General features: G+C 44.4%; 1 protein-coding gene across 1 annotated transcript in view; it reads right to left on the bottom strand.

Annotated features, from left to right (window-relative positions):
- Nucleotides 1-12,500, bottom strand: part of LOC123768371 (uncharacterized) — a 291,394-nt gene that overhangs the window by 105,690 nt on the left and 173,204 nt on the right. Inside the window, exon 3 of the mRNA XM_069336262.1 lies at nt 9,008-9,185. Within this exon, the coding sequence (XP_069192363.1) occupies nt 9,008-9,185 (178 nt within the window). The remainder of the gene's footprint in view (nt 1-9,007; nt 9,186-12,500) is intronic.

The following is a 12,500-nucleotide window of genomic DNA, read 5'->3' as shown; positions in this document are numbered from 1 at the left end:
AAATGCACGCAATTTTGCAGCATAAAAGAAACAGCTTCATTCAGGCGGATGGTAATTATTCTTCCCAAATGTAAAAACACAAATAATTGTAATTTGTTCACAATGATTATTATAGACGTCGAGAAAATGACGTGATTTATCGAGAAAATGACGTTATTTATCGAGAAAATTATGTTATTTATCGAGAAAATTACGTGATTTCTCGAGAAAAATGACGTGATTTATCGAGAAAACGACGGGATTTATCGAGAAAACGACGTGATTTATCGAGAAAATGACGTTATTTAACGAGAAAATGACGTTATTTAACGAGAAAATGACGTTATTTATCGAGAAAATTACGTGATTTCTCGAGAAAAATGACGTGATTTATCGAGAAAATGACGTTATTTAACGAGAAAATGACGTTATTTATCGAGAAAATTATGTTATTTATCGAGAAAATTGTTATTTATTGAGAAAATGACGTGATTTATCGAGAAAAATGACGTGATTTATCGAGAAAATGACGTGATTTATCGAGAAAACGACGTGATTTATCGAGAAAATGACGTTATTTAACGAGAAAATGACGTTATTTAACGAGAAAATGACGTTATTTATCGAGAAAATGACGTTATTTATCGAGAAAACGACGTGATTTATCGAGAAAATGACGTTATTTAACGAGAAAATGACGTTATTTATCGAGAAAATGACGTTATTTATCGAGAAAATGACGTTATTTATCGAGAAAACGACGTGATTTATCGAGAAAACGACGTGATTTATCGAGAAAATGACGTTATTTAACGAGAAAATGACGTTATTTAACGAGAAAATGACGTTATTTATCGAGAAAATGACGTTATTTATCGAGAAAATTACGTTATTTATCGAGAAAATAACGTTTTTTATCGAGAAAATAATGTTATTTAACGAGAAAATGACGTTATTTATCGAGAAAAATGACGTTATTTATCGATAAATATGACGTCATTTATCGAGAAAATGACGTTACTTGGATTGTGTCTTTATCGTGATTCATCAACATATTCATCTATTTGTCTATTTCATGTGTTACGTTTTTTTGTGTGTGTTATTGCAGCGATATTGCGTAAATTATGCAACAATACCGAGAGTCTTATTACAAGGTAATTTGACGAGGAATTGACATTTTTCAGCCGAGATGGGAGAGGTGGGACCAGGAGCTATGGCCCAACACTCACATTACTGCTTTAAATATTAAGTGAACATGAATGATCACCAATGCAATATTCACCTGAGAATATTAAGTGATGGGAAGACAGAGAAAATCAAAGTTTGAGGAGATTGAGTTGCAATGAAAGTTGAAGTTCACTAGATTGGCTTGCAATGCTGGTCAAAGTTAAAGAGGTTGTGTTGCATAGCCAAGCTCTCGAATAGTACCTGCTTGATGGGGTTCTGGGAGTTCATCTACTCCCTAAGCCCGGCCCGAGGCCAGGCTTGACTTGTGAGAGTTTGGTCCACCAGGCTGTTGCTTGGAGCGGTCCACAGGCCCACATACCCACCACAGCCCGGTTGATCCGGCACTCCTTGAAGAAAACTATCCAGTTTTCTCTTAAAGATGTCCACGGTTGTTCCGGCAATACTTACTTACAATACTGCATAACATCTTAAATTTATATATAAGACTCGAGAGTATGAGAAGTGACATAGAGAGCTAGAATGTGGAAATGGTAGAAAGAAACATCTTGGTGGAACAGATCAGAGAGGAAATATAGACAAGTGCTGGTGAAAACTAAGATAGACACTACCTTATACTTTCTGGGGTCATGTTACTCATTCGTGTTACTTTATAAAGTAACTCGAACACTTAAATCGCTGCTCACCAAATGCCAATAGAAGACCAGATTCACGAAGCAGTTACGCCAGCACTTACGAACCTGTACATCTTTTTCTCAATCTTTGGCGGCTTTGTTTACAATTATTAAACAGGTAATGAACTGCGAAGCACCAGGAGGCTGTTTATAACAATAACAACAGTTGATTGGGAAGTTTTCATGCTTGTAAACTGTTTAATAAATGTAACCAAAGCCGTTAAAGATTGAGAAAAAGATGTACACGTTCGTAAGTACCTGCGTAAGTCCTTCGTGAATCTGGGCACAGGAGAAGGAAAACTTTTGCATTTAGTCTTCTAGTCTGCCTCTCCCGGAGAGCGTAGCAAGGTAAAGATTCCTCAGAGGGAAATAAGTCCACATGACGGACTAAATAACGAGCGGACTCAAGGAAGCTCAATGAAGATTCACACCACCACCTTCTCTGCTCTGGGATCTGTACATCAGTTGATCGGCAGTCGCAATGCGGAACCAAAGAAAATAAGCTCAATACCCCCCTCCCCTTCCCCCAACACAATTAGGTGAGTACACGCACACACACACACACACACACACACACACACACACACACACACACACACACACACACACATACACACACACACACACACACACACACACACACACACACACACACACACACACACACACACACACACACATTGAATGGAAGTTAACAAGTAGTTAGGTGGAATGCGTTAGGCAGTGATGTGGTGGAGGCTGACTCCATAAACAGTTTCAAATGTAGATATGATAGAGCCCAATAGGCTCAGGAATCTGTACACCAGTTGATTGACAGTTGAGAGGCGGGACCAAAGAGCCAAGACCTTAACCCCCCCCCCCCCCCGCAAGTACAAATAGGCCAGTACAAATAGGTGAACACACACACACACACACACACACACACACACACTGGGACAGGAGTCATTACTGTAAACAACCGATGCTCGAAAGGCGGGATCCAAGAGTCAATGCTCGATCCTGCAAACACAACTAGGTGAGTACAACTAGGTACACACTACCATCTTGGGAGACAGCCAAAAGACATTAGACACTAACAATGAATCATTACCCATGCAAATTCTGTGTCAATGAATTCCACCTAGAGGTAACCAAGGATCCGGAAAATTGAATGCAACGCAGCTCTGCTACAGACACTCTCTATGTGGTGCTAGTTGCCCCAATTAGGGCCCGGCGCCTATTAGAAGTCGACAATAACCTATTTCCAACTTCAGGGCTGATCTAAGGGACTCCTGCTGATGGAACAAATAGCATCCAAGGGCAATGAGATATAGATTCTGTGCTGAATTCATTGTGGGTATTGCTAATGAAATATATTGTCAACATTGGCTGATGAAGGTATCAGAGAGAGAGAGAGAGAGAGAGAGACCTACAACAGCCCGTCATCACATAACCAACGACTTCGTTAGCTTTTCCAAGCCCCGTCGTTAGATTTAAGCAACATTCGCAATATCGCCAGCGACATTCAGCAATATCCCACACCATAGCTAGATGCCCCCTCATCACCTGAGGTAGCTAACGAAAAGATAGCAAATCACGGCTGCTGTACAATAGCGATATCTCGTTGAAAGCTGAAGAGAATGGGGCCAGGTTACCTCTTAAAGGTGAAGAGCGATATCAGAAGCGGTGGCCTCGCACAACGATATCGAAAAGCTCATATCGAGGAATGGATTTAGACCGCTGTTAAAAGCTTTTGGTGACGTGGCTATACCAGTACCTTCACCAAACGGATATCGATAAATGGCTTTGCGTTACCAAACGGGTATTAAAATACCCAGTAGGTCCTTGGGGCATTCCCGAAAAGCCTGCATGATTTACAAAAAATAAATCTAGTGGGCATTTATTCCTCTCGGTAGGCTAGTAGCGAGATCAAAGGCACAGGTCGACATAGCAAAGACATCAAATAGATCTAGTTGCTAAGCTTAGCTAAGCTTCGTGAGACCTAGCTAAGCTTCGTGAGACCTAGCTAAGCTTCGTGAGACCTAGCTAAGCTTCGTAAGACCTAGCTAAGCTTCGTGAGACCTAGCTAAGCTTCGTGAGTACTACCTAAGTTTCAGGAGCATTAGACAAGCTTACTGAAATCTTGCAAAGTTTAGTGGGATCTAGTCAAGCTTACCCAGAACTAGTTCGCATTAGTGGTAGAAAGCACTTTTCATTCATCATTTGGACATGTAATAAGGAATTTGTATTCATCCTTTAGTCATATAATATGTAATTTGTATTCATCATTTGACAAAATACAGACTTTGAATTCATCTTTTGATAATACGATGTCGACTTTGAATTCACCATTTGATCTCGCAACTAGAAAGGTCAAATCATCACTTAGGCCCCCCCCCTAAGTAGTGTAAACATGGCCACTTTCTCTCTCTTTCTCTCTCTCTCTCTTTCTCTCTCTCTCTCTCTCTCTCTCTCTCTCTCTCTCTCTCTCTCTCTCTCTCTCTCTCTCTCTCTCTCTCTCTCTCTCTCTCTCTCTCTCTCTCTCTCTCAATATCCAGGGCATCGTCCGTGTCGGGGGTGGGGTGGGGCAGGATAGTAACCATCCAATGACTATTCCAACGTAACTACACCAATCTCAGCTTGGATAAACTATCCAGTCTCTCCACGTGAACAAAACTCATCATTGGCTACACAATCCAGGAAATGGTTTAATATTGGCGATCGTCCACAGCGCGCCAATATAACCTTCCGTTGTTTTACCATCTCTACACCGCACTGGAAAGTAAACAACCCGCTCTCTCGTTATCTAACTCTGATCGCTAACCAGGATAGACTAGAGGCTGGATCGCAGGAGGATGGGTCGCATTAATCAACCCATCCTCCAAAACATTGACCGCATGCTCGTTAGTTCTGCCGCCATTGTTAATGAATGAAAAAATTCGCTCCTTGTGATTCCCAAACTGATTACGTTCGAACTTTTCTCGAATGCTGCTTCGCTCACTTTATAGGGCCCCGAAGCGCGCTTATTGCTTCACCCACGCACTGCAAATGTATATAGTTGGTAACGTAGTTAAATACATCAGACCTACATTAACTTAACCAATACACCTGGCTTGAGGTAATATAACCTGACTTAAGCTAATCAACACACCTGCCTGAGCTAATTTAACCTGACTTAAGCTAATCAACACACCTGGCCTGAGTTAATTTAACCTGACTTAAGCTAACCACCACACCTGGCCTAATCTTCCCAGGGACCAATTATTCCACCCCATCATCCAAAACAAAGAGCCGTTTGGCTCACAATGTCAAATAATGACTGATTACAAGTTGCAAAAATTGGAATTTGACTTGCAACCCCATTTGACCATGCACCAATCCACGACTCTAAATAATGCTGTGTTCACTTCATCTACATTGTAAATACTCCCTAAATCAACGTAATCCAAATACCTTACAAAACCATACCTAGTCCTAACCTAACCTAACCTAACCTAACCTAACCTAACCTAACCTAACCTAACCTTATCTAGTACTAACCTAGACCTATATATATATTTACGATATATATATAATATTTAAGTTTTAGGAACACATTTATTATACCATGTGAATGATTCTTTCACTTAGTTGGATTTCTCTTGTTACAATCGCTGAACGATTTATTAAAATCCACTTAAGTTATCATTAGGCTAAGAACTTAGGAAGCAGGATGGGGTTAAATTATTCAAGAAACTACAATAACGATAGAGTATTTGTGAGACATTCTCATTTTGCATCACACAATACAACAAAAATACACGAATGTATCTTTATACACGAATGTAGGGCCGTCCAAGCCAAACACACACCGAAACTCCGACGTTGGTACAACGTTCGAACAAGCTTTAACACCTCCTAACCAGTTATAACAACCAATATAGTAGTAACAACGTTCTAATACGTCATAAACACGTTAAGCCAAGATGTAACAACTTTATTACAAGTTGTAACAAGCGGAAAATAGAAAGACTTTCGGTTTGTGTATCTAGGGGCGTAGCTTGGACGATAGACTGTATAAACCACCTTCACTCTTCCCGAAAGATCTTAATGATAAAACAACACAAACACCTAAAACAACCACACCACATTAAACCTGCCAGACTTAAACCACATCTTAAACCTCCTTCCCTTCCTCCATCACAGGAATTATCTAAATCCTTACCACAGGGAGGAAAGGAATTATGGAAGGAAATAGAGAAGAGCGATAGGGAGAAGTGAAGTGAGGGAGGTAGAGAATGGCAGAAGGAGGGAGAGAGAGAGAGAGAGAGAGGGGCAGGTAGAGAAAGTCAGAACCAAGGAGTGAGAGAGGTAGAGGTCAGAAAGGGTGAATCAAGGAATTGAATAACTCACAGACCAGAAATAAAGTCGAAAAAAAGAGGCGTTTTATTCCATGGAGTCTGACAGCTGCTCATACTGCATGGAGTCTGACAGCTGCTCATACTGCATGGAGTCTGACAGCTGCTCATACTGCATGGAGTCTGACAGCTGCTCATACTGCATGGAGTCTGACAGCTGCTCATACTGCATGGAGTCTGACAGCTGCACATACTGCATGGAGTCTGACAGCTGCTCATACTGCATGGAGTCTGACAGCTGCTCATACTGCATGGAGTCTGACAGCTGCTCATACTGCATGGAGTCTGACAGCTGCTCATACTGCATGGAGTCTGACAGCTGCTCATACTGCATGGAGTCTGACAGCTGCACATACTGCATGGAGTCTGACAGCTGCTCATACTGCATGGAGTCTGACAGCTGCTCATACTGCATGGAGTCTGACAGCTGCTCATACTGCATGGAGTCTGACAGCTGCTCATACTACATGGAGTCTGACAGCTGCTCATACTGCATGGAGTCTGACAGCTGCTCATACTGCATGGAGTCTGACAGCTGCACATACTGCATGGAGTCTGACAGCTGCACATACTGCATGGAGTCTGACAGCTGCACATACTGCATGGAGTCTGACAGCTGCTCATACTGCATGGAGTCTGACAGCTGCTCATACTACATGGAGTCTGACAGCTGCACATACTGCATGGAGTCTGACAGCTGCACATACTGCATGGAGTCTGACAGCTGCACATACTGCATGGAGTCTGACAGCTGCTCATACTACATGGAGTCTGACAGCTGCTCATACTGCATGGAGTCTGACAGCTGCTCATACTGCATGGAGTCTGACAGCTGCTCATACTGCATGGAGTCTGACAGCTGCTCATACTTCATGGAGTCTGACAGCTGCTCATACTGCATGGAGTCTGACAGCTGCTCATACTGCATGGAGTCTGACAGCTGCACATACTGCATGGAGTCTGACAGCTGCACATACTGCATGGAGTCTGACAGCTGCACATACTGCATGGAGTCTGACAGCTGCTCATACTGCATGGAGTCTGACAGCTGCTCATACTACATGGAGTCTGACAGCTGCACATACTGCATGGAGTCTGACAGCTGCACATACTGCATGGAGTCTGACAGCTGCACATACTGCATGGAGTCTGACAGCTGCTCATACTGCATAGAGTCTGACAGCTGCTCATACTACATGGAGTCTGACAGCTGCTCATACTGCATGGAGTCTGACAGCTGCTCATACTACATGGAGTCTGACAGCTGCTCATACTGCATGGAGTCTGACAGCTGCTCATACTGCATGGAGTCTTACAGCTGCACATACTGCATGGAGTCTGACAGCTGCACATACTGCATGGAGTCTGACAGCTGCACATACTGCATGGAGTCTGACAGCTGCTCATACTGCATGGAGTCTGACAGCTGCTCATACTACATGGAGTCTGACAGCTGCTCATACTGCATGGAGTCTGACAGCTGCTCATACTACATGGAGTCTGACAGCTGCTCATACTACATGGAGTCTGACAGCTGCTCATACTACATGGAGTCTGACAGCTGCTCATACTACATGGAGTCTGACAGCTGCTCATACTACATGGAGTCTGACAGCTGCTCATACTACATGGAGTCTGACAGCTGCACATACTGCATGGAGTCTGACAGCTGCACATACTACATGGAGTCTGACAGCTGCTCATACTGCATGGAGTCTGACAGCTGCTCATACTACATGGAGTCTGACAGCTGCACATACTGCATGGAGTCTGACAGCTGCACATACTGCATGGAGTCTGACAGCTTCTCATTCTGCATGGAGTCTGACAGCTGCTCATACTGCATGGAGTCTGACAGCTGCACATACTGCATGGAGTCTGACAGCTGCACATACTGCATGGAGTCTGACAGCTGCACATACTGCATGGAGTCTGACAGCTTCTCATTCTGCATGGAGTCTGACAGCTGCTCATACTGCATGGAGTCTGACAGCTGCACATACTGCATGGAGTCTGACAGCTGCACATACTGCATGGAGTCTGACAGCTGCTCATACTGCATGGAGTCTGACAGCTGCTCATACTGCATGGAGTCTGACAGCTGCTCATACTGCATGGAGTCTGACAGCTGCTCATACTGCATGGAGTCTGACAGCTGCACATACTGCATGGAGTCTGACAGCTGCTCATACTGCATGGAGTCTGACAGCTGCACATAGTGCATGGAGTCTGACAGCTGCTCATACTGCATGGAGTCTGACAGCTGCTCATACTGCATGGAGTCTGACAGCTGCACATACTGCATGGAGTCTGACAGCTGCTCATACTGCATGGAGTCTGACTGCTGCACATACTGCATGGAGTCTGACAGCTGCACATACTGCATGTAGTCTGACAGCTGCACATACTGCATGGAGTCTGACAGCTGCACATACTGCATGGAGTCTGACAGCTGCACATACTGCATGGAGTCTGACAGCAGCACATACTGCATGGAGTCTGACAGCTGCACATACTGCATGGAGTCTGACAGCTGCACATACTGCATGGAGTCTGACAGCTGCTCCAGTATATATATATAATATATATATATATATATATATATATATATATATATATATATGACAGTATATATATATATGACAGTATATATATATATATATATATATATATATATATATATATATATATATATATATATAAATATATATATATATATATATATATATATATATATATATATATATATATATACACAACATCATACAACAAAGAACTATTCCACACACTTACCCGTCTATGAGTGGGTATTCAGAGAGTATTTTCTTGGCTGTTTCTAATCTGGTGTCTAGAGACTGTGAGGGGTCGCCTCTGAGGGCCAGAGGCACGCCCACGCCCACGCCCGCCGTCGCTGCCACCAGGAACACCAGCCCGACCAACCACCAGTGACGAGTACTCAGCTCACCGCCTCCTGCAATCACCACAACAAATTAGGGGATTAGTTACATGGTTTAAAACAGTTCTTTTGGATGTCCTTCACCACCAGTCTTCACCCTCAGTCTCCACCCACACAAGGCTTCCCCACCACCAGTCCCCACCACCAGTCTCCCCTACCAGTCCCCACTACCAGTCCCCACTACCAGTCCCCACCACCAGTCTCCCTCTACCAGTCCCCACCACCAGTCTCCCCCACCAGTCCCCACTACCAGTCCCCACCACCAGTCTCCCCCACCAGTCTCCCCACTACCAGTCCCCACCACCAGTCTCCCCCACCACCAGTCTCTCCCCACTAGGAACGCCGCGAGGATCATCAAGTGTCAAATTATTAAGGATGGAAAAACATGCAAGAAACTTTTACATAATGCATAGTAAATGTTGGGGAAATTGTGGTAAATGTTGGGGAAAGTGGGGTAAATGTTGGGGAAAATGGGGTAAATGTTGGGGAAAATGGGGTAAATGTTGGGGAAAATGGGGTAAATGTTGGGGAAAATGGGGTAAATGTTGGGGAAAATGGGGTAAATGTTGAGGAAAATGGGGTAAATGTTGGGGAAATTGTGGTAAATGTTGGGGAAAGTGGGGTATATGTTAGGCAATGTTTAGTAAATGTTGGAGAATACGTGATAATTCTGGTCAGAAGTTGAGAACGTGTGGAAGGTGATTACTCTTACAGAGATACTGGTTAATGTTGGAACGAAAGTGATAAATGTCAGAAGATGGTAAATGTTGTCGAAAGCGGGCCGATACTGGGAGTGGAGACATGATACGTCTGAATCATGTCTCCCTCCATCTCCCTCCTCCTTTCTAACGTCGTCAGGTTTAGTTCCTTCAGTCTCTCTTCGCTCCTCGTTCCTCGCAGCTCTAGGACGAGTCTCGTTACAAACTTATACACATTTTCAAGCTTCCTTATGTGTTTTTTTTTTAGATGGGGTGGTGTACTCTAAGACTGGCCTCACATAGGCGGTATATAAAAGCCTCCTTATGTGTATTGTGTGTAAACCCCCCAAGAATGCCTCTCCCCCCCACAAGAATGCCTCTCCCCCTCCCCCAAGAATGCCTCTCCCCCTCCCCCCCCCAAGAATGCCTCTCCCCCTCCCCCACCCCCCCAAGAATGCCTCTCCCCCTCCCCCACCCCCCCAAGAATGCCTCTCCCCCCTCCCTCCCCCCTCCCTCCCCCCCCCCCAAGAATGCCTCCCCCCCCCAAGAATGCCTCCCCCTCCCCTACCCCCCCCCCCCCCAAGAATGCCTCTCCCCAGCTCTCACGTTTTATCAGTCGAGTCGGAAACAAATTGCTTGACAAGGCCCTAAAATTGTTCCAGAATTTACCGTCGGAGAAATTGTTCTTGTTTCCAATCGTGAAGCGATCTGTCCTTGTACCACTGGTGTGCTTGTACCACTGGTGTGCTTGTACCACTGGTGTGCTTGTACCACTGGTGTGCTTGTACCACTGGTGTGCTTGTACCATTGGTGTCCTTGTACCACTGGTGTCCTTGTACCACTGGTGTCCTTGTACCACTGGTGTGCTTGTACCACTGGTGTGCTTGTACCACTGGTGTCCTTAATTGTACCAGTGGTGTGCTTGTACCACTAGTATGCTTGTACCACTCTATTATATTATTATATTATTTATATAAATTTTGAGAGGAATATTATAATTAAAATGTTTATTTATATGAATTAAATCTTTATGTATTAGGAAATTAGTCTATATAAACGAAACTTGAACTGTTCCGTTAGGTTTAAGTCCTAGTTTTAGTTTAGTCCTAGGTAGGACTAGTTAGGACCTAGTCCTAATTTTGTCCTGATTAGGTCGGAGAGTGATAATTCTTTACTTTCTAGAATCTAGACCTTTCTAGACCTTTATTTTAGAACCTTCGTTCTCCTATCTGTTGCAGTTCTCAGTTTTCTCTCTCTAACCTCCCTCTCTCTCTCTCTCTCTCTCTCTCTCTCTCTCTCTCTCTCTCTCTCTCTCTCTCTCTCTCTCTCTCTCTCTCTCTCTCTCTCTCTCTCACCTAACTGGTTGCCACTCGGCAATAATTTACCACACCGTAAAACCTCTCCTATTCTTCAATCTAAATCTTCGTTTCCAAACGATTTTCTTTGTTGCCTGATTCCTCGACATATATTGACCTCCCCCCCCCCCCGCCCACATGTCACAGGCACCCTAACCTTCCCCCCCCCCCCCCCTGTCACTGCAACCTTCGACCTAGCCTGTGTGCACCGGGGCCATTGCACGTTGCACACACACACAGCATCCCTGCTCATCTTGCACGCCAGCCTGCTGTGCGCTGTGATAATTTAACATTGGGTGTACCGCTGTATTGGCGCCCAGCATCACACAGCTGATCCAGCTTCCCGCCAAAACTCAGCTGATCTAACTTCCCGCCAAAACTCAGCTGATCCAATTTCCCGCCAAAACTCAGCTGATCCAATTTCCCGCCAAAACTCAGCTGATCCAATTTCCCGCCAAAACTCAGCTGATCCAATTTCCCGCCAAAACTCAGCTGATCCAATTTCCCGCCAAAACTCAGCTGATCCAATTTCCCGCCAAAACTCAGCTGTTCCAATTTCCCGCCAAAACTCAGCTGATCCAATTTCCCGCCGAAACTCAGCTGATCCAACATTGTCATTACCGCTTTATCGCATTTATCGTCTCGAGGCGCTGTTTCTAGCTCACCTCATCCTAACCCACCAGAGGACCCATAACAGAAAACGGGACAGTATGTCAATTTCGCCAACCGCTAGTACGACAATTTTTTGGCCTTAGGGAGAGTATACGTCCAAAATGCGACGTGCTATTAGGACGACGGGTTGATTTACTAGACTGTCACTATCGGCAGTATTTACGAAGAATGAGCTTCGGCTCTTGGGCCCCATCTTTCAGTTTATCGACTGGTGTGTTATGGAATCCATTGGGAATTACCTTTACCGAAGCTCATGTTAATGGTGCTCATGTAACAGGCGCTCATGTAACAGGCGCTCATGTTACAGGTGCTCATGACACAGGTGCTCATGTCACAGGTGCTCATGTTACAGGTGCTCATGTCACAGGTGCTCATGACACAGGTGCTCATGTCACAGGTGCTCATGACACAGGTGCTCATGTCACAGGTGCTCATGTTACAGGTGCTCATGTCACAGGTGCTCATGACACAGGTGCTCATGTCACAGGTGCTCATGACACAGGTACTCATGTCACAGGTGCTCATGTTACAGGTGCTCATGTCACAGGTGCTCATGACACAGGTGCTCATGTCACAGGTGCTCATGTAACAGGTGCTCATGTCAC

The sequence above is a fragment of the Procambarus clarkii genome, chromosome 35, assembly GCF_040958095.1.
Source record: "Procambarus clarkii isolate CNS0578487 chromosome 35, FALCON_Pclarkii_2.0, whole genome shotgun sequence".
NCBI classification, from domain to species: domain Eukaryota; kingdom Metazoa; phylum Arthropoda; class Malacostraca; order Decapoda; family Cambaridae; genus Procambarus; species Procambarus clarkii.
The sequence above is the reverse complement of the archived record's forward strand: the minus strand, read 5'-3'. Positions and strand labels throughout refer to the sequence as shown.